Source organism: Hoplias malabaricus, chromosome 11 (assembly GCF_029633855.1).
Source record: "Hoplias malabaricus isolate fHopMal1 chromosome 11, fHopMal1.hap1, whole genome shotgun sequence".
In the NCBI taxonomy this organism is placed as follows: domain Eukaryota; kingdom Metazoa; phylum Chordata; class Actinopteri; order Characiformes; family Erythrinidae; genus Hoplias; species Hoplias malabaricus.
In genome coordinates, this window is record NC_089810.1 from 35,527,510 (window position 1) to 35,551,023 (window position 23,514).

Genomic DNA, 23,514 nt, shown 5'->3' on the forward strand with positions numbered 1-23,514 from the left:
TGTAACTGCTTGTCCAGTTCAGGGTCGTAGTGGGTCTGGAGCCTACCTGGAATCACTGGGCACAATCGCAGGGTGATACACACCTGCATATTCACTCACACCAGTGGGGACCTGTGGCCTTGAGCAAGGCACTGAACCCACAGCCGCTCCCTGGGCACCAGGAATGGCTGCCTGCTGCTCTGGGTGTGTGTTTTTGTGTTTTTTTTCTAAGCCTTTGGTTCCTGTTAGAGATTTTGCGACATCCCCAACTATATTTCATGGGGATGAGCAAGGTAGGTACCATGTACTGGAAATGCTAGTCTACCATCATAACAGCATGAAAAAAAAAAAAACTAGTTTTCTCATAGTATTACTCATGGTATTAACCGATGCCTCTTGAATGCTATAGACCTCCCCAAATGACCTGATAAGACATCTGTTAAGACATGATGTTTGTAAACACATACTTGTTTCTTTGTGTTTTCACATTCCTAATTTAAAACATGTGAAAATCATGGGAATGAGCTGACAGGTTTGTTTGTGAAAAGCTCTAAATGCGCTAGGCACCTGGGGTCTGAATGCGTAAAACCCTGCTCTCTTTGGCCTATTTGTGTTTCTGTTGGAGGCCATTTTCTTTTCCAATGTGTCACGCAAAGCCTCTTGGAATCGACGCGTTGACGTCATAGTGCGCGCACGGCCGCCGCGTCATCGCGCACGGAGTTTTTTCGGGAGAGCAGGAAACTGGAGGAGCGGAGTGAGTTTGAAAAAGGCCGAAAAAAGCTCGTATTTATGGTGCTTTTGCGGGTTTTTTCGGCCTTATGCTCACGGCAACACCACACCGGAGGGAAAAAGTGTCTTTTCGGTGCTTCAATCAGCGCACTTGTGGTGTTTTTTTGACGCTTTCCCCTCACTTTGCTCCCTCTCTCTCCCCTTCGACTCGGCTCCGCTTTTTTCCTCGGAGTGGAAATCTGAGCAGCAGCAGGAGGAGGCTCGGCTCTGAACAGATAAACAGCACAAAATAGAGGATTTATACGTGTTCTTAATGCTTTCTTTGGATATTAAACGTCCTTAAACGTCGGTTTGGATAACTTTAAGCTGGACGTTAGCACTTTAAAAAGCTCAAACATTGACATCGTCTTAAACCATCTCAGATTACTTCATTATAAATCAACATTTTGGATTATACAGTTTCTCTTCCGTTTTGCCTAGAAAATGTTTTTTGATTGGAGGTAATATCAGTTCTTGGATTATACCAGTGTTTTATGGATCCCTATGCATTGCCTGGAAGCAAATCAAAACAGTGGCTTTTAAAGAGGACGATGTGTCGCTGATTTGATTAATTTTTATTTATTTTTTTGGCATTGGACTTTCTGTCCAACTTACCAACTTTATGAGCTGATTCTGCCTGTTTTTTTGCTCTGAATCCAGTTTGGATGGGTTCAGTGCTGTGGAGAGCTGGAAGGAGAATCTTCAACTAAAAGGCTTTAGCTTTTAAAATACAACCACTTTGCTTCTGGGCTGGATATTAGATTGGATTTAAACCTAAAGACAGCAACCACATCAAATCTGCAAAGGTAAACACAGATCTTCCTTCACAAATGGATGTAAAACGTGCTGTTGGTGGTGAATTGTTTGGTGTGGGGAGTTCTTTTTGTTCTCTCTCTCCCAAAAATTGTTTAGTAGTAAGTCAATTTGCCTTCCACTTATGTTTCTTCTTGGTGTCCACATAATTCCAGCCTGGAGATGTAAACAGACTCTGCTGTGAATGCTTAATTCTAGAGAAGCTTGGTGACCCTTGCTTAATTACAAGTTAAATCAAGTTAAATATCTTAAAAACAAAGCTTCCTAAATGGTTCTAGGAATAACCTGTAATTGCAACTCATTCCCCTCCCCTGTTTGATGTAAACAAGGTGATGGAGAGTGATTTGGGGTTAAATTGTAGATTGTGGTAAAACCTATGGACTCATTTCTGTATTGTGTTTGTGAATGGAACCAGGTGTCTCCGCTGCTACAACACAATCCCTCATTTTAGTTCATCTGTACAAACCAGCACTGACCTCAGTTGTTTACGTGAAGTGAGATATCAGCTGTGTGTTCTGTGTCATTTCATTTAATATTTTTTTTGGTGAGAAGCTTTTAGAGAAGGACATCTGGTACCATTCGCCACAGCTCTACAGTTTTATATCACTTTTATTACATAACACAATATTAATGGTATTTCTAAATATAAAAATGGCCATAAAATACTAGGAAATGTCTTTCTTTCTTCCTAAAAATACAATTTTATCACTTAATCTACGGTAAAATGCCATTTTAAGCAGTCTCTCAGTAGTATTATAGTAAAAAGGTGAATGTGGCTTTGCCCTGATTGGCTGATATCGTGCTCAGAAGTCACATGACATCCAGGTATCCCGCAGGTACCATCTGTCTATCCTTCCCTTCTTCATCTGGAGATGGAACACCCCCAACCCCCCAGTCCCCTGCATCACTGTTATAAATCTCCCTCTGTTTGACCTCCTTATGGCTGCGTAGCAACATCACAGTCCATTTGCAGAAGCAAAATTAGGTTAAATTCCCTCCCCCTCAGGCATTAATACTGTATCTATGTTAGATCTACAGGATTTGATGGAGGGGGGATCTCTCAGCTTTATAAACGACTGCGTTCTCCTGAGAATACATCAGTATACATCAGTATACATTCAATATTCAGTCGCTTTTTTTATCCACGTACTGCACCTTTTTAAGCGGATGTTTTTAAATGGATGCTTGTCTCTCCCCATGAAAGTATTTAAAAAAAAAGTACTGGATTATATAATAAACCATTATAAATATTGTCCAAAGGGTCATCATTTTCATAACTTTGTCTCATAACAACTGGTTACATCTTTACTATTTAATTACGCAGACAAATATCTAAAAATACCATTTCTCTTTAGGAGTATACATACCCATCACATTCGAATGGTAATCTAATGTAAAAGTGCTTCGTAAGGAGCTTCAGTAGCAATTGTCTTGCAGCTGAGCACAGTGGTTTCATAAGGGAAGTGGTTTTGGCTTGAGGTTTTGTGATAAGTGTTGAATCTCTCTCTAAACTGAGTGAAAACACTGATTTGTCAGCTCTGCATCTTTAAATCTGTGCAAATCCAACTCACATGATCTCGGGCTTTTGTGTGTAGGACCTTGGCTCACTTGGGTTTGGTTTCACTGAGACTTTGTAGGTGTTTTACCACTAAAAATGAGAAAGCCGTGTTAATGTAAGTGTCATAACTTTATGATAAAGTGCAGCACATGAGAAAAAGAATCAGATTCATTTGTAGTCCCTGAATGATCCTGTTTATTCACCACAGAGAAGGTTATACACAGTGTGGGCATGGCCAGCTCTTCTTGGGCTTTTTTTGATATCAAGTGTCAATCTATACTTCACTACAGTTGAATTGTTTAACATTCTGTTCTTCACTTTCTGGACCATTTTGGCCTAGGTTTAGGACAATGATATATTTACTGAATTTGGGCCTCCGTGTGTAGAGTAGGTTTATTGCAAATCTAAAACAAAGGTCAGACTCCACACATGTCTTGTCTAATTGGCTGCACAACAGAGTTTTATCTTTAAAAGTTTCTCCCCCGTCGTGTAAACATCGTGCCCTCTGCAGTTTCTCTGACTGTTCTGTAATTCCTTTGGGTGGCTGCTGAGTGATGGAATGTGGACGTTCTTTGGAACGTCAGCTCTGTGCCATTTACTTTTCCAAGTAGCACATTGCTCTCAGATCCATAGTGCAAATACTTTTGGCCTTTCAGTTCAGTGGAAGGATTATGTAAGTGTCAGAGAGAGAGGCATGTTGACGTAAAGGGAAGAGATTATTGCTCTCAGATTTTCTTTGACGTGGAATGGGTTTTTGTTGTTTTTGTGAAATGCCAGTGTTTTAACAAGCGCACACGGACTGTGTGTGTGTGTGTGTGAGACAGAGAGAGAGTGAGTTGAGCCTCTTTTACACATGAACATGGAGAATTTCTAGAGGAACTCTGGATTATTAGGTCCGGAGATGTCCTGGAGTGATTGTTCACACATGCAGCTCACAGCGAGAGATTTTCTGAATCAGATGCGCTCTCTCAGCGGGACATTAAACACGTGGTTTTTGGAGTGGAGCAGTGTCTGTGCAGCTCTTGCAAGAGAAACTGTATCATTTCCCGCACTGTTCTCACATGCGCTGACTCTGAGTCTTTACTAGGGCACGAGAAGTGTATAGTCCGTGTAAGGTCCAGGAAGAAAGTAGCGGATGGTCATGTTCACACATACAGCTCCTCTGGGTAAACTCCAGAACATTTCTGGATAACCGTGCATGTGTGAAAGGGGCAATAGAGAGACGATGTAATTGTCTTATACAGTGATCGGTGAGTGGACACTGTTTAAAAACTCCAGCTGCTCTGCTGTGACTGATCCACTCTGCTGCCATGTCAGTGTCACTGCAGTGCTGATAACACTTTATCAGGAGTTGAGTAACGAGGACTGATGTAGTCTCTGTCTTGTTAAACTGACTCAATCATTTTTGTAAGGTTAATTCTAACACTCTTTAACCTACCGTACTGCCTCTTTAGGGAGCAGGGCAGCTCAGTGCGTAATGAGACACAGCCATAATGACTATTGAATAATGTCAAATGACCGATTTCCAGGTTTTTAACTCTATATTTTCCCCGATCTTTTAGATGATGTGCGAGGTGATGCCCACCATCAGTGAGGCAGAGGTGGGCAGTAATGGGGGTGGCCGGGGGTCCGGCTCTCCATTACAGTCTGATTCAGAGGGACATTTTGAGTCCCTGATGGTCTCCATGCTGGAGGAGAGGGACAGATTGCTGGACACTCTCAGAGAAACTCAGGAGAACCTTGGACTCACTCAGAGCAAACTGCATGAGGTCAGCCATGAACGAGATTCACTTCAGAGACAACTCAACACCGCCCTGCCTCAGGTAACCACTGCTAACTTCTTTTTCTGCAGATATCTTCTGTCTCTTATTTTCAAAACGGATAGCTTTTGGTCAGAGTTTATGTTTTTGATTAGTTTCTCGGGGTTACGTTTGTATGCCTGGGTAAGAAAGTGGGCCTCATGGCCTGGAAGGATGAATGAAAAAATGAATGAATGCTAGTTACATTTTAAAGAAATGCCATTCATAATTTTTAATGACATGATTGTTTATTAACAAGACTTTTTTTAAAGGCTGTTAATGCAGGTTCTGAGCTTGTCACTGTAAGTCATACATATGTCTAGACACATTTAACCCAGTCACTGCCATAGACTCTTTCCCTGGGGAGAGATGAGTGACTGCATTGAGTACTTTGTAGCCAGTACCACTTTTCAAGTAGGTTGTGTTTTAATATAGAAATTCAACTGGTGCTTACAAACATCAGCATTAATTACTGGGAGCAATTACCACTGATTTAGACAAAAAGTGTTAAACAGCTGAAAACATCCAACATGTGCACGGTGGTGCAGCAGGTAGTGTCGCAGTTACACAGCTCCAGGCACCTGGAGGTTGTGGGTTCGATTCCCACTCCGGGTGACTGTCTGTGAGGAGTGTGGTGGGTTCTCTCTGTGTCTGCGTGGGTTTCCTCCGGTTTCCTCCCACAGTCCAAAAACACACGTTTGTAGGTGGATTGTAGGTGCATTTATTTTCAATATTAAAGAAATTTACCTTAAGTGTGTGTGTGTGTGTGCGTGTGAATAACAACATGTAAAAAGACTCATTTCAGTGGCATCCCAACACCACCCTTCATGCTCATAAATGCTGCTGTTTCTTTAAATTCGTTCTACATAATAATTGGCTCTAGTCACTTGCTGTTCTCAGGCTCTGCATAATTCTGTCCTCCACATAGTGTCCACCTAGGAATCCAATTCTTAAAGTCACTCTGCATATTGTCACTTTTCATTCTTAAAGTTCTGTATGCCTTTTATGATCAGTTTGATCTGAAGTGGCACTAATTTTTTTTTTTAATTGAACTTATTTAGAATTTGAGTTGGGCTGTGAGTTGTTACCTTGCCATGGCGATGCAGGTCTAGGCATTAGTGACTCAGACTGCATTACGTAATGACTGAAATGTGTAAAAGTATTAATATTTTATTATACCACAGTTATTCCCAACCCTGAAGTGTGATTGGCTGAGAGATGATCTAGGAGTGCTGACATTGCATGATAATGGTACTTTGACCGAAACACTTCAGGTAGTACTCCACTATCTACACATAACCTAGCTATGATGTTTTTCTGGGGCCGTGGTGATCTAAGGGCCTCTGTCTTTGGTCTCGTGCCTATCACGACCACAGCACCTATGACGACCAGTACCAATATCTCATTATAGCAATCCCTGTTGTATATTGTTACTTAAATATAAAATTGGAAATGACATTGGTAACTCTTATTATGTGGAATGTATTTAAACTACAATTACATTTGTATATACTTAAAAACAAGTGGGCTTTTAGCTTTTTATTTCCTATGAGATCTGTTATTGGAGCTTAACATTTGCGAATCTTGCGAAGAAAGGTTTGAATCAAATAATGAAGTTGTGTGTAATTCCGTCTCATGCCCATGTAAGGCCTTTCGAGTCTAAGCTAGATTTTCCTGTGACAGAAATGAGTGTGATTCAGAAGTCACTGCTATCACGAAAGATTGTGTTAAACAAATGTCTTAATTACAAGGACGTTAAGGAGTTAAACATGAAAACTGCTCCATGCTGTGAACTAACACTCCTACACCCTGAAGTGTCCTCGCTCTGAGAGCAAGTCTGCTTTTCAGTGTTGATTTTATAAACTATTTGGTCTGTATTGGGGCTGTATTTAGGGCTGGTTTGTGGGTCTGATTTTTAGGGCCCAGTGGGTGGGGGTGTAATCTAAGGTTGTTTGTAAGCCTCGGGATCAAAATGAAGAGGCTGTAACTTCTGGCCCTCAGCAGATGGTCAAACTGATCGCGACTGATCACAATATGGAGCGTCTGCTGAGTGGAAGTTTTCAGGTGGATGAGAGGCGGACCAGGAAAGAGAAATAAAAATAACCTCTCAAAATAAAGTTTTTAAAATACATTTTCAACCAGAACTTTTAGTTTCATCTTTGTCTTTTCCGGGTCCTGGACTGGTTAGTGTTTCATCCTGAGGCCTAAGAGTTAGATAATCAAAGATAAACATAATAGACCATCTTTAATTATCTATGATCTGTATCTAATTGGAGCTCACAGTTGGGTGAACTCTTCAGAGTGAGCAGCCAGTTCTTCCTTTGGTTTCTTTTTTTTTTTTTTTTTTTAATCTTCAAAATGGTTATTTTACACAGGAAGAAAAAACCTTTGTGTTCAGTGGTGAGTTAATGGAAGAAGCTTTTTTCTCTAAATATTTGCAGAGTATGTCAGTGGTCCAGTTATTATAAAATTTAGCTTATAAAGCATAATACAAATGGCAGAAAATGGTAAAAACCTGAGATTTTGTCTCAATTGCTGATGTAAATTTTTTGTTAATTAAAATATCGTAACATGGGTAACTTTTTTTTTATGGGAAGATTTTTTTTAAGGTGAAGTGCCAAATTACGACTTAATCGGTCGAGTAATATTGTCTATTTTTTATTTATTTATTTATTTTTTAATTAAGTTAAATAATTTATTAAAGTGCTCCTGTTTCCTCCCACGGTCCAAAAACACATGTTGATAGGTGGATTGGTGACTCAAAAGTGTCTGTAGGTGAATGTGTGAGTGTGTGTCGCCCTGTGAAGGAGTGGCGCCCCCTCCAGGGTGTGTTCCTGCCTTGAGCCCAGTGATTCTGAGTAGGCTCTGGACCCACCGCGACACTGATTTGGATCAGTGGTTAGAGGCAATGAATGAAAGAATGAATTTATTAAAGTGCAGACATTAAAATCCATAATGGTTTTAATTTTTGTGTCGCCTAAATTAGAAATATAATATTATGGAAAATGCAGTTTATAAAACATTAAACCAAACTTAAATGCTAGTGGACAAACCTAATGGTAGTTTTTTTTTTAAATGAGTACAGGAGGTCCTCGGGTTATGTCAGTCCCGAGATACGATGTTTTGTGGTTACGACACATCTCCCATTTACTGCATAAAGACTTTTTTCGACTTGAGTGGTTTTGTGTCGTAAACGTCGTAACGTGAACTTCGTGTTTGGTGTGTGCGGCGGAAGAATACACGGTTACGCGGCTCGAGACCGAGGAGGATAGGTGTTAGGATCGGATAAGTGCTTACAGTATGTTATTTACGTACAGTGTGTACGCATGTTCCGACTTACACCGAAAATCGGTTTACGACGCGACGTAGGAACGACTTAAGAATAACCAATATTGCACAGTATTCTGTATTTGCTCTTTTTTAGGTAATATCTCTATTTTTATCTGAAAGTAATGTTGTATTTGCATTCTGTTGAAAAACGTAATGTGTTTGATTCGAATGACCAAAATGTAAAAATGATCAGTGGTCAGCTGGATGAAATAGTGATGTCTTAATAAGGAATTAGATGGAAATAAACAAAAATGACGTTAATTATTATGCTTATTTTAATTGCTTATTTAAGACTGTAGCTCAAAACAACTTGTAACAAATGTAGAAATCATGGTTATGACGGTTTTCGAGGCACTAAAAGCATGCTCATATGATGTTGTGTCTCTTTAATATATCAGTCTTAAAAAACTCGTCAAGCAGGAAAGCTGTTCAAATGTTTGTGGACACCCTTTCATTGAATTTTTTCTGAAATATTCCTCTTTGGTGCAGTAACAGCTACAGATATTCCAGGAAGGCTTTGCAGTACATGCTATAAAACCTCTGTGAAATTGAATGATTAGTTGAATGATTAAAACACAGTTCCACTGCCCCAGACCTCAGTGACTGTGCCGTAATGCTCCTTTAGTCCAGGTTGGACTTGGGTATGGTGAGGCTCATAAGAAGCTGCATTCTATTGATCTACAACCCCTCCCCCGCTTCCAGAAATATTTATCATGTGCAGTAGCCATTGTGTGATAACTTGTCTTTTTAGTAAATGACGCTTAATTACTCCAAGTCGGAGCATGTTCCCTTTCCAGTTCTTTTTGAAAAGACTCTATTCAGGTGTTTCTCTCTTCTCCAGCGGAAGAGAAGGTCATTGATTGGGCTTGTGCTGGGATTGATAAATGGTTCCTCCGAGAGTTGGAATATAGAGCGTGAAGCTGGAGAGTCTGAGGAGGCTGGAGATTTGTGCCGGAAGAAGGATGTTAATTTATGCACAAGCTTTTCTCCTGCTCTGCAGGGAATTATTAGGGATGGGCATAAGGGTGGGCACTGGTGAAAATAGAAGATCTCCGTAGCTCAGTGAAGGACTGAAATAGTTATCGCCTTTATTTTGCACTTGTACTTCTCAAGAATTTATATTTTAAATGGGAAAGGTTACAGTTTTAATTGTGGTGTCCATCATCAGCAAGAACTGCAGTGCTGTATGAGCCTAAATTCACCACAATAAAACAAATCAGATTACAGACCAAATATGCTTCTGTGTTGATTATAAGTGTATTCTTGGGCGAAGGAATGGTAAGCAGATGGTATATCACTGGGGTGTGTGTGTGTGTGTGTGTTTGTCCATCCCACTGTTTGATCTAAGAGGATGAATTGAAGTCAGCCTTTAATTTTCACTGAAATATAGTAGTTTTCATATTTGTCCAGATTTGACTTCTCTGCTCTATTGACATGTTCATTTTCTTAGTGAAAGTAAGAAAAGCTATAAAATACGACGCGCGTGTCTGTCTGTGTCTCAGTGGGTGTATGCATGTGTCTCTGCTTGTATCTGTGTCTCAATGGGCATGTGTGTGTGTGTGTAAAGAGCGTAGATAAACTCGGTTTCCTTCCTGTCGTGGCTGGAGCTTTTTAAATAGATAATTCCCAGGCCTTTTCTCTCTCTCTCTTCTTTTGCTTTCCTCCTTTCTGTGCTTTCAAAATGCACAGCTTCAGGGCAACACACACACACACAGATTTGTTTTCATACTGTGTCAAGACACATATATTACCTTCTTATCTTCAAAATAGCAGCTCTACAGGAAAATGCAAAAACCACCCCTGGCCCAAATGGATGTTAATTTAAAGTTGTTTTGGAGCATTTTTCTTTGTCACTTCTTTATGAAGATCTTTCACAATGTGAACAGTAGCTGCCTTTTTTTATTATTCCCAAATACATTGAAGAAGGCTCTCATTAACAGTGTAGCTGAGCAAATGATTACAACACAAGATTTCAGTGAGAAATCGGTGAAAATAGAAGAAATAGTTTTGAAAGAAAATATACAATGGAAGGACACTTTAAACAACCCAATAAATAATAATAATAATAATAAACCTTACTTTTAAAAGTAATTTAAACAACACATAAAACTAGTTGTTGAGATTCTGGGTTGGCCTTGTTTACCTGCTTTATTTTTGTCCTGGAAACATAGGAAAACACAAACACAGACACACACAGAGGGAGGGGAGGGGGTTTGAAAGTACTGCTCTCTTTCCGGTGTGTGTGTATCTGTCCTAAGGAATGTGTGTGTGCGCACACACATTCCTGAGCGAAGGGCTGGACACCTCTTGGGGTCACAGTTGGGTGCGTTGGTGGTTTTGGGAGTAGGAGGAGGGTGTGTTGCGTGTGTTTTGGTGTTTCGAGGCTTTGTTTAGTCTCACCTTAAATATCAGTGTTAACGATCTCTGAGGCACTGAGCTGAAGTGAGGGGTTTGACTGAAAAGGGACCGAGGTTCCCTCTTTACTTCAGACGGTTGAGATCAGTAAAGAAAGTGTTGCTCCTGTCGTTTACTCTGGACTTCACACTCTCTCACTTCTGTCCTCTCTCTCTTAGTCTTTGCTTTCTTTGATCACTTAATCTCTGTCTGTGCATCCATACATCTTTCCATACTTCTGTTCATACTTGCGTCCAGTCGTCCTCTCCTGTTTCTGTTGTTACACCCTTTCTTCTTTATGACAGTTCAGCTGTACGTCCTTCCTTCCTTCCTTGCAGCATTTCACCCTTTGTTCAGTCCATCCTTCCATGCTTATGGCAATTCATCTATGTCAATTCATCAATCCTCAGAGAGGGAGAGAGAGAGAGAGAGAGAGAGAGAGAGGGAGAGACAGAGAGGGAGAGACAGAGAGGGAGAGACAGAGAGGGAGAGACAGAGAGGGAGAGACAGAGAGGGAGAGACAGAGAGGGAGAGACAGAGGGAGAGAGAGAGAGAGAGAGAGACAGAGAGGGAGAGGGAGAGGGAGAGACAGAGAGGGAGAGGGAGAGGGAGAGGGAGAGAGAGAGAGAGAGAGAGAGAGAGAGAGAGAGAGAGAGAGAGACAGAGAGGGAGAGAGGGAGAGAGGGAGAGAGGGAGAGAGGGAGAGGGAGAGAGAGGGAGAGAGGGAGAGGGAGAGAGAGGGAGAGAGAGGGAGAGAGAGGGAGAGAGAGACAGAGAGGGAGAGGGAGAGAGAGAGACACACACAGAGAGAGAGAGAGACAGATGTCTATCAATCTGTCTATCTGTCTATCTACTTCTTAAATGGGAAAACAAACCCACTTTGAGTGAACCTTATTCCCCCTGTGTGGTTATTCTGTGTAAATGAACACGTGAGATGACTAGAGCACAGGCTTATCGTCCTCGTGATCAGCTCAGGAATGACAGGAAAAGATCCACACTGTTGATTGTTAATTAATTAAAAAGTTCTTCTTGTTTTTAAGTTTTTCTTTTTATAGAATTAAGGAGCACAAAGTCGGATTCATCACCAAAACTTAACGAATAATAATTAAAAACTATGTTTCAGATTTCTACATCTTTTCTGGAAGGTTCAAAATGACATGAAGAATGAAATTGCTTTGTAGTCCCTGAATGAACCAGTTTATCCTTCATACAGTGTATGGTGTTCTGAGATGGGTAATAAATGGAAATATATACAAAATTAATGATTATAACTGTTATATTTCCATGTGTAAGTTGATTACTGTGTTGGAATGTGTTCTGATTTTTAATTATCTCTCTATAATAGGACCAAAGTATATAAGCATTGTTAAAAAAAAATAACAGCAATAGAAAACGATATTAAGCCTCGATTTTTGTCTTGAATATATTTCTTTCTAATTTAAATTTATACAGTAAAACCCAACCTCCTTTTTACTTTGGAAACTCTGACTCCTGAATTCACTCGGCTTTTATTTTTCCATTTCAGTGAAAGTATGAAGGTCCAGAGCCAGAGAACATTATTTACACCAGCTGCTGCTTTAAAGACTCTCTCTCTCTCTCTCTCTCGTTGTATTGTAATGTATTTTTCCGTGTCTACTTTTTTTTTTCCCCCCGTCACCTGATATGAACACATGATGTGTTCTAACGTATAAAAAATGTGAGCATTTCAGTTTTCACTGGTTGCTGGGGGAAACCTGTTCAGGTTAAAATGCTGTTGATATGTAAACACTAAGATTACTCTCTTTTGTAAAAGCCTCTGATTTCCTCCCACCTTTCTAATCCCTGAGCGGGGTCTTTGCCCATCACACATTATGGGCTTTTTCTCCCCAAGTGTCGACTGTAGATTAGAAATCACTAGCTTGAGACTGAGATTTTGAGCTAATAAGTTGAGTACAAAACCCTGGCTTTAGTGTGGATCAGAGATGATTTGTCTCAGTTGCTTTGTGCCGTGTGTGTTGTTTCTTTATTACTTGAGGTTGTATATTGTTGTGTATTCCATTGAATGAAATGTGTTTTATTTTTATCTCGTTCTTTCATTCTTCTTTTTCATTCTGCTTTTAGCTCTCTCTGTGTGTGTGTGTGTGTGTGTGTGGGTGTGTGTGTTTATTTCAGTGTTTTCCCACCCAGTTTTTTCTTATTTGGAAACAAACCTAAAATGGTTTTAGCTCTATCTCTACTATAGAAACTTTAGATTTCTTCTCATTCTACTCTGGTAAAGCTGGCTTCATTGAGGATTGAGTGGAAAAATAAAATGAGCAAAAGAACATTAGTATTAAAAATCTGAAATGTAACTTTCTTACTCTTTAACATCTTTAAATCACTTAAGTACAACAAATATATTACTTTCCACTTCATTTTCGTGTTGTTTCTTGGCTGGGAAACACACACACGCTTGCTTTAGTTCTATCTGAAGTACAGAAACGTAGTTCTTATTTTCTGTTGTAAAATGGCTCCTCTGATGAAACCTCTGTGCTCCAGTGGAAAGCCCTCAGTGACGTCCGGTGCACATGCTAACGAAGCTAAATGCCAAGCGAAGGCTAAGTCCTGTCTAATACGGCTGAGGAATGTGGGTCAGCGTGATGCAGCACTGGTTAATTATAGATATTGTATAGACTGAGTTACAGTATCATATATGGATATCATATAAGATAAAAATGACAAAAAACCGAATGCGTCAGAATTGCTGTGAAGATTTTGCTACATTAAAACCCACTGTAACTTTCTGTACCAAGGCTTTAGGACTGACCCATCAGCTCCACATAGATGCCTTAGCTTCCTAAGAGTTCAAGGGACCAAACCTGTCCTCCTCTCTCTCTCTGGGTGTGTAGGATGACCCTCCACCTTCATCCATGTCACAAGTGCTGTGCTAGCAATTCGGGGAAGATAGCCTTCCCCTCCAAGTGTGCTTAGCTCCAGTGGCATTGTTTTAGCAGTGGTTTTAAAAGATGCATTTGAGCTTTGTGCGTGACGTGGCTAATGTGAAGAACTGGCAAAGACTAAATAAAATAGAGAATTTATTGTATAAAAATAAACACTGTAGTTGAATTTTGTTTTCTAGCTGAAAGCGCACTGTTGTGGTAAAGTGACCCATGAATATATAGTTCCTTTGACCACAAGTGTTTGTTTTTTTTTTCTTCATAAAACATATTAGTAACATAGCACATTGTTTATAATGGTGTGTGTTTCTAGAGGTGGAACTTAAAACTGTCATCAGCCTGAACCAGAAAAAAACTATCGGGGGGAAGATTTTGGACCATTTTGGGCCTGTGTTTTGGCTCTGTCAGTCTTTATTTATCTCAAAATGGGCTGTGTGCTCTAAACTGGTTTTGTGGTGACCAAATATTTTTAGCCTCTTTATATTTTCTTTTTTTTTTCATGATTCCTTTTTATGCTCATTTTTTATGGTAGAAAGCACACCACAAAGTGTTGTTTTACAAGGAGGAAAAAATTACACCGAGCCTTTAAACACTTTCTCTTTCTCCTTTTATGTCCTGGAATGTAGCGAACAATATATCTGTACAGAGAGGGAGAGAAAAGAGAGGAAGAAAGGAAATAGAATGAGACAAAGAGGAAGGAGAGAATAGGAATGGGACAGAGGAGAGAACGTAAGAGAGGGTGAAAAAGGCATCATGAAAGAAGGATAAAAGTGGAGGAAGTTGAGCAGAGACGGTGAAAGCAAGTAATAGAGAGAAGGGTGGATTGAGAGAGAAAGTAGAAAAGAGTATAGCGAGGGATAGAGAAGTAAGTGGTGGGGGGGCAGAGAGAGAGAGAGAGAGAGAGAATAGTCAGAGACAAAGGCTGGTCTGTTTTAACCACGGCAGCAGCAGGTTTGCCAGGTTGCTTCAGAGCCAGATGTTTCAACAGCAGCTTAAAGGTCAAGCCTCCAGCTCCATACCCTTCTCTTGGCCCCTTCGCTAGTCTATCTAGCTTAGCAAAGTCTGGCATTCCCTCAGTCAACCAGACAGAGTCAACCAGTTCAGCTCCATCTGAGAGTTATGTCACTGCAGAATACGCTGAATTTCCAACCACATTTATGCCTGAGGATTGATTATTTATTGCTGAGTAATTTTATTTATTTACCGTCAGAGTATTTGTATTTCTATTCGCAGCCCTAGTTTGACCCAGTGATGAAGGGGTCAATGTTGACAAACGAGCTGCTCAACAGTAACTTCATCCTTCGTCACTTACTGAACATCTGCTGGACGTCAGAGGGCTTCATTAGTGCTCTGTGTGGTGTCCTGAATATTTAATGATCAGATAGGGCTCGTGTGTAAGTGCATTGAGAATGTTGAATATGATGACATTGAACCAAAATAATAAAATAAAAAGCCTAGTGGGAAATGTGAAGAGGGTGACATGAAGACATGACACTAATGACCTTTTATTGGATCACTGAAGTCATGTTATCATTGGGGATGATGACATTGATGATAGAATGTTTTGGGCAGATACGATAACCTTGGTGTAGCCGATACTGATATTAAAAACCGATAATTTAATCTTTTTGTATTGAAAGCAAATTCTTCTCGGATTAAAGTGGAAGATTTTTCTTTTCATCAGACATTTTCTTGAGTATTTGCAGGTATTTTGTAGTTTTTAGTTGTGTCTTTATTAAGTGTAGTTCATTTATAATTGATCAAAGGTTTACTAATGGTTGTTCTAGAGGTGCGCTAATTGGTGCAACACTGGGTTTGTTTTGAGCGAGGCTGTTTCTCAATTCAAAGTACGTCCAGTTCGAACTGCCGTACTTGGTAGCACAAATTCGACTCGCGAGTACAAACTCCCGAGGATAATGTGGTCGTTATATAATTGGAACGCTGGTGCACGTGATGAGACACCGTTTCCGTGGCGCAAATAAACGAATAGCGCTGAGTTTGTTGTGAAATTCATTCTGGGATATCTGACTCCCTCAAGTCTACAGAAGTCACGTCCCAGTGCGTCCTCGATATTATGGGCGGAGCAACACATCCTGTACTTGGCTAGATGTGGACTTTTAAATGGAATAGTACTTGGGCTGAGACTGATGACGTTTCCCAAAAACACGAGAACAGAAGTATTGTCTAGAAAACGGCTTGAGAGCGAGTGTGTTTCAGAGCATCGCTGGTATTTTACCTTTGTTTTTGCAAAGGTATTGATGGAGAACTTTAATCCCAGACCTTATCTCTGCAGAAAATGAGAAGAACCTCCACACTGCAGACATAACTGTGTAGCTACAGGTGGCAGTGCACATGCGCAACCACACAACAGGATTACGTAGACTAAAGCCTGATGTAAATAAATGAAGCCCACCCAGGAAATGTGAGTCATGGGGAAAGATAAAATTGTTTGTGTGTGTTTTTCCATCATATCTGCAGGTTCTCCAGTCGGTTCCACTGATCTTTATCACGCAGAACCCGCTCTTTACTCATTTACATCACCATGACGAGCTAGGGCTGATGATTATTATTGACCTTTCCACATGAACAGCTGTGTTTTTCAGGACAATTAAAGCTTCTTTCCTGTCAATATCTACTTCTGACAGAGACTGAAACCCCCACTGATCACTCGGTTTTGATTTTCTGAAAATAAGAATAACAGAAAACATGTGTTTAAAGACCATTACAATGTATTTCCCAAATATACAATGTTGCAGATAAGGGAATAAAACACAAAATATCTATTTCCTGGTAATTCTTTGTAGCTATGGTTTTCTGTTTGTGGATTGGTGGATTTTTGCACTTGCTGTTGCAAATATAGCACACTACATTCTTTAGGTATTTGAAATTGTGTGGCTGCTTTATTATGAAAAAGTCAGAGTGCACATTTGCCTTGAGGGCGTCTTTCCTCTTGAGTCCAATACAAACTGAAAGCGCAGTCATGTCTTATTAATTTCTACGTGTGCAGATATGTTGTGGTGTTTCTGGATTCCAAATTCCTTTCCGATTTAACAGTGATTTAATTAATTAATTTATTTATTTGGCATAACTTTCACTGGATATATGAAGTCACGATGATGATTGAAGGTATTAATGCTGTCAGGAAAATGAAACATCTAAAACATTCATGTCAGTAATCATTGTAACAGAATAAGAAATTGTGTGCAATATACATATTCTAGACTTTTAATCTATGCCATATTTCAGTTTGTGAAAAGATAAAATATTTAATTATTTTAATTTAAAGGAAATGTATGGCGTTCACTGAAAGACTGGGTCCTTTACAAATTTGTCTTTTTTTGTCTTTGAAAGAAACACAATTTAATGTAAGTTCCTATTATGTATTTGTTATTATGTAGTTGTGTGACTATATTTAAAGCCCCTGGGAACATATTTTAATATATTGAATTATTGTATTATGATGTTAAGCGTGGGTGTTATACGACTCATTTAAAAATAAATAAATCACCAGAATGCTCCAATCAGACCTCTCTGACTTTGGAGTGGGTGTGGTATTAATATTCAAATTAATGTGCATGACTGACGGCTCTGGCGAATGAAACTTGGTTACCATGGCAACACACACAACCTCGAGACCAGTGATGGCTCCTACAGTTATTGCTTGAGGAAAAAGAAGCTGTGTTCTTTAGCTTTTTGCTTTGAATTGTGGTTGTGATTTCACAGCTCTTTAGGGTTTTCTGAGGTTTCAATCTCTGTGACGAAACTACCAGCCCCATTTACAGATACGTTATGAATTGGTGCACGAATAGAAAATTGGAACAAGCGCCAGATTTACTCAGCTCTGTACGACTGGGCTCAGGTGTGAGATTGCTTAAAACCAAAGTGAGGGCGGAGCCCTGTTAGCCTTGTGATTTGGTTTAAGACCGTCCATTCTACATTGAGAGGAGAGCAATACTGGTGAAGTACAGCAGATTTTTATCAGACTTTATCAAGATATTAATAAGAAATATTTTGAACATTTACACTGGAGGCCCCAAGGAAACAGATTAGCATAATTAGCAAGAAAACTCAGATTTATTAATGTATTTTTATGTGCTTTAAACAATGATGTACATAGCGAAAACAGCTATAATGACCCTAGAGCTCTAAATATTAATCTCTTTCTTTGCTGTAGGATTATTTAATGTGTGTAGCAGGCATGCCTGGGTTAAATCTCATTTACTCTTCTAATCTGGTTCTTTATAACTCTCTTTATATATATAACTGTATCTGTAGCTTCTGTGATTAATCCTCCATGTTCCATCCAGAAATATGCAGTAGCACTGGAAATCCTGGCAGAATATTCAAGACAAAAGTTAGAATATTGCAGTGTGTGTCACTTTGAGAAATTACAGCAGTCAGCAGTTTCACATATATATCATTCCCTCTTTGGCATCATGGCAGTTTCAGGAATTCCATATCTCAACTGGATTTCTCTGAGAAATCTTTTCACCGGTTACTGGATCTTGTAAATTAAGTGGTCATTAAAGACTTAAACATGATTAATGCGCCGTGCAATAAGACAACTACTTTACTGTAGGTGTTCATTCATAACAAGGGACTTAAAATCTAGGTTACTGTCTTGTTTCACTTAGCTGCTTTAGTCTGTTTTAGTTTTGAAGTGTTATAACTGTCACTTGTTGGAATACGTGATCATAGATGTTTGTCACTTGCTATGAACGGTTTTGTAGGTGTCTTAAAGCCTTCACAATGAATCGATACAGTAAAGTGTAACAAAAATATATTAAACAATTACTCATTTGTGAAAATACAGTGGAACCTCTACCTACGAACTTGATCTGTTCCGTGACCCGGTTCGTAAGTGGAAAAGTTCTTTTCTCGAGTCAATTTTCCCCATTTAAAATAATGGAAAAGCAATTAATGCGTTCCAGCCCCCGCCCCGAAAGTCACTCTTTTTGCACTGATATATGTTTACAACACTCTCAAATAGGTAAAACATTACATGTAGCGTTACTAAAAAGAAAAAAGAAAAACAGTGGTAACAGTAATAAAAAAGAAATAATAAAGTTAAGTGGTTACACATCGCTACCTTGAAGACGTGACGACTGGCTGGAGGAGTAACACAGGCACTGGCTCTTTGTTGGGAGGTGGGGGTGGTTGGAATAACGGAGAGTAGGTGGCTTAATGTGGGGAGACGAAGCGTAGATACGGCTTAACTTAGCACGAATTTCGATGTCTGGGCGCTGGGAGACTCGCTGATTGGGGTCAGTGGCCATTTCCAGCCGCCGGCTCGGCGGAGGCTTGGGTTCGTTTCTAGAGTCATGGTTCGTTGGTGGAGGCAAAAAATATTCAAATGCCCGGTTCGTGTCTTGGAAAGTTCATTAGTAGAGGTTCACTGTATCCCCATCTAGACGAATATGAAAACGACTGCATTCTCATACCAGTCCAGTAGGGGGCCATCGTACCTCTTAAAGAGAGACCTCAAAAACACCCTGACGCATGAGAGAAACGCAGTGGTTTAATCCCAAATCATTCCATACTCCCTGTGTAGTACACTACCCATGAAATTACTGAATCTAGATCTTATAGGTTGTTATATGTTTTTAATACAACATCATTTATACTGTGTGAATCTGAAATGTAGTGCTGGCTGCATGTACATTGTAGTTTAATGACTCATGTACTTCACTATTTAGAGTGATGAGCTATAGCTACGTTTCATCCAGAGACGGGACACGCTGTGTGAAGCCAGCGTTTCAGAAAACCTCCATTTACTGTCGTTCACATGAGAACAGTGACAACAACATTTTCAATAAAAACTGATTCGTGTTGACGGTGCCAGAATGTATCAGTTTTGTTTGTCACATGCGATAATAGCAGCTATTTTTGGAAATGGCTTTTCTTTTTTTCAAACAGACAGATCCAGCGTGGACATGGAACTGCTTTTATGGGCATGGTACAGATGACAGAGCGGTGATGCAATGAGGACACTAACACATTATTGTGTTTTTGTGCTCTTTTTTTAACACTGTTGTGGAGTGTTTTGACTCACGGTGATGCGTTTAGCCGTTACTGTTTGGATGAATGTGAACCGAGTGCTTTGTAAGCAGCGAGACAGAGTTTTGCAAAAAGAGGAGGTAATTAGTAGTTTGTAAGAAGCGCTGAACTCTTTGGCGCTTGATGTATCTCTGGTTACTGTGAGGAATTCAGAGGAATTTAGACCACTCTGTAATTACCACATTTTCTCCTTCGTTCGTATCCGTATCTCCTCACTGAGTTCAGAGGCAGACAGAAAACTGCAGCCTGTGTTGATTGTGGTAAACACTACACATTGCAGGCGATCTTAGTATGTAAAAAAAAATTGGTAAATATTGGTAATGATGATTGACACATTCCAAATTAATATCCTGCATTTGTAACGTAAAAGGCCACCCATACATTTTATAGATAGAAAGAGTCATTTAGGGTAATGGGGCTAAATATCGGAATCTCAGTAACTAGGTTAACACACACACTCGCGCACACACACACACACACAATTCACATTTTAAATCGAGACGAAAAGCAAAGAAGTCAACCAACTCTTACTATTGCTTTACCATTAGGCAGTTTTTTTGACGTCTTCCGTGTGTGTTTTCAGGAGTTTGCTGCTCTGACGAAGGAGGTGAATCTGTGCCGGGAGCAGCTCCTGGAGAGGGAGGAGGAGATCGCCGAACTCAAAGCAGAGAGAAACAACACACGGGTAAATACCGGCTAAATTTAAATGTAGTGTTTTTAGATGGGAATCTCTGGGGAATATATATGGACAAAACCACTGGACAAAAAATTGCATGCTATAAATAAGTCTTATTTTTCCCAGAGCTGTGTTTCTGTATGACTGTCCAATACACTTCATTTAAAATATGTTTCATGAGTTCATGTCAATATTGGCATCTTCAATTAAATAAATGCAGATGAGCAGTATGAAGACGAACTAAGAAGTAAACATAAGCTACAGACATTATTTTTCATATGGTTTCATCGTAGCATATTTTGAGTTTTCTGAGTGAACTTTGACATGGACTCTATGTCCATAACTTTGTCAACAAATACCACGCTTGGAAACTGTTTTTATTAAAAGGCAATAACACACGGGAGAGTGCGGTTATACTAAATATCGGCACGACTGTGTGTGGGTCATAGGCATGAGGCCTCAGATGTACGTTACCCCAGACCAACTGCTTTGTGTGATGTTAATTTATCTGTAAAAGCTGTCCTCAGATGGTGGATTGGATTCCGCAAAACAAACTTTGTGGAAACCACGGGCAATTTCAGTGTGACACGTTTTTGCGAGCGGGTCAGATTAATTATAATGGGCTGTTTTTATGGGGTTTTCTGTTCAAGTTGTACATTTTTTAACTTAAATCTGTGTGGATCACCTTCAGAAAAATGTAGAAAACAGAATCAGGAGCGTGCCGTTGATATAAGCGCATTTTGTGTGGCTCCTAATGGAATATCTCTTGTCCAATCAGAATTGTAGGTCAGAACTAACTGTTGTGAATGTGTAGTCAATGGCTTTTTCTCAATATTAAGAATGGACTGTTCTCTAGAAGAATGTTCTTGAGAATTCACCTTGCAAGAGCAACTTCGTGATGCCACACAGTGAGTGATGGACTTTTCAGGTTGTTCTTGATTATTGGAGCACAACTTCGGCAGTGGATGTTGACGTCAAGCAAGAACATGAGAATGTAGGAACACACAAGAACATATTGAGAAATGGCCAAAGGCTCTTGTTGTGTGAATATCTTTTAGTGCAGCCAAAGGATTAAACCTGCTGATTCAGTAGTGATAAAAAGAGCCAGAAAAATGTGAACATTCACCTCTTTTCACATTTCTCCAGCAGCTAGAAACTAGCGGAAAAGGACTGGGTGGAAAAATTGATTTGAGGCGTTTCTGAGCAGCACTGCAGTAGAGATTTTAGTGTATCTGTACATATAATGTGTTTTGTACAAACTAAAGGAACACTAGAGCAGTTTCTCCAAAAGTGTTCTTGTCTGTACTTCTGTTATCGTGTTCTTGGGAAAGGTCATCAGTCTCAGCCCAAGTACTGTTTCATTTAAAAGTCCACATCTAGCTAAATACAGTTCAAATACCAGGATGTGTTCTTGCTCCGCTCATAGTATCGAGGAGGCACTGGGACGTGACTTCTGTAGACTTCAGAGAGTCAGATAACCCAGAATGCATTTCACACCAACCTCAGCTCTATTAATTTATTTGCGCCACGGAGATGGTGACTCATCACGTGCGCCAACGTTCCAATTACATAACGACCACAGTGTCCTCGGGAGTTTGTACTCGCGAGTCGAACTCGCCATGTTTGTACTACCAAGTATGGCGGTATGAACTGGACATACTTTGTATTGAGAAACAGCCAACGTGGTATTGGTATTGTTGCTCGTGGGCTCCCCCTACTGTTGCACTGTCCAATCAAGGGGGGGTTACATAGTGCAGTTTCTGCAGTGCTGAGTCCAGAGTAGAAGTAACAAGTAGAAGTAATTTTAGGGTAAATATAATAGCTACAGTCTCGGAAATAAGGCGTGGTACACAGTATAAAAATGTAAAGTTAAAGTCTAGTTGTCTTCCCTAAAGGTAGATTGCATTCTCTTCTCCAGAATTATAGGAATATGTAAACTAAAAGAACATAATGTAAGTACTGGAGAATAAATGAGTTGTTAAGGGATGCTTAATAAGATATGCGTTGTCAACGATGTGTTTTTCACTTGTGTTGAAAGACGAGGATCTAAGGAAATATTTTAAAGTCACGTTGTTAATGATCTGTCGTTCTGTATGGATTTCCATGGAAGTGTTCCAAAGGGCTGATTTTTAAGGACGCGCTTCCAAGGATCTGTTTTTAGGACGCATTTCCCAGACTCGTGTTGTTAAGGGCGTGTTCTAAAGGACTTGCCATTTAGGGTGTGTTGTCAAGGACGTATGGTTAAGGGCGAGTGTGTGTCTCTAGGGAAGTGTTTGTAGGCTCTGAGGAAATGTATGACTTTAGGGAAGTGTGTGTCGGGTTAATCTCTCTGCCCTGAGCGCATGACACAGTTGGCTCGAATCCAGAGAGTGGAGGGGTGAAGCGAGGGATTAAAGGGAGGAGTGGAGGAGGAGTGTAGAGATGAGTCTAGGCTTTACTGGGATGACGGCCCTCTGGAATCCCACTACAGAACTCAAATTGGCCTGAGCCTAAAGTCAGTTCTTTTTTTAGTTAGAAAATAACTGTGGTTGGAAAATGATTTAGAGGTCCTTTTGTAAAGATATGCGTCCTTTTTTTTCACACAGAAAATCAACGTTTGACTAAAAATATTACACACGAATGGCTTGTGAAAAGTATCTCTCTCTCTCGCTCTCCAGTTATTGCTGGAACATCTGGAGTGTCTGGTTTCTCGTCACGAGCGCTCTCTGAGGATGACGGTGGTGAAAAGACAAGCTCAGAGTCCTGCTGGTGTGTCCAGCGAGGTCGAGGTCCTCAAGGCCCTCAAATCTCTATTTGAGCACCACAAAGCTCTGGACGAGAAGGTACACATTCAAACACACTCACATCCAATTACACAGCCCCACATACAAACAACCAGTGAGTTTGAATTAAACATTCATTGTGCAGCTGTGTGTATGTGTCTCAGTCTGTTTATACTTTAGTTAAAAGTATTAATAGTAAATTTAGTATTTTGGTTCTGATTATAATTCTATCATGTATCTCAGGTGAGGGAGAGATTGCGTGTGGCTCTGGAGAGATGCAGCGCTCTGGAGGAACAACTCACAGCTTCACACAAAGAGGTAAACACAGGATGAAGTTCATTATTATTATTATTAATATTAATATTCGTAGTATGTAATTTGTTTTTTTTTATATGAATTTGATAATATTTGCTCTTTTTTGTTTGTTTTGTTTTAAGATTAGAGAACACTTTAAGGAGCAGTA

General features: G+C 39.9%; 1 protein-coding gene across 7 annotated transcripts in view; it reads left to right on the plus strand.

Annotated features, from left to right (window-relative positions):
• The first annotated feature begins 683 nt into the window (after positions 1–683).
• ppfia1 (PTPRF interacting protein alpha 1) overlaps positions 684–23,514 on the plus strand; it is a 63,169-nt gene continuing 40,338 nt past the window's right edge. For all 7 annotated transcript variants that reach the window (XM_066684271.1, XM_066684272.1, XM_066684275.1 and 4 more), the window contains exons 1-5: positions 684–1,553; positions 4,681–4,941; positions 20,197–20,298; positions 22,947–23,111; positions 23,295–23,369. In XM_066684271.1, the coding sequence (XP_066540368.1) occupies positions 4,681–4,941; positions 20,197–20,298; positions 22,947–23,111; positions 23,295–23,369 (603 nt within the window). In that variant the 5' untranslated portion in view covers positions 684–1,553. The remainder of the gene's footprint in view (positions 1,554–4,680; positions 4,942–20,196; positions 20,299–22,946; positions 23,112–23,294; positions 23,370–23,514) is intronic.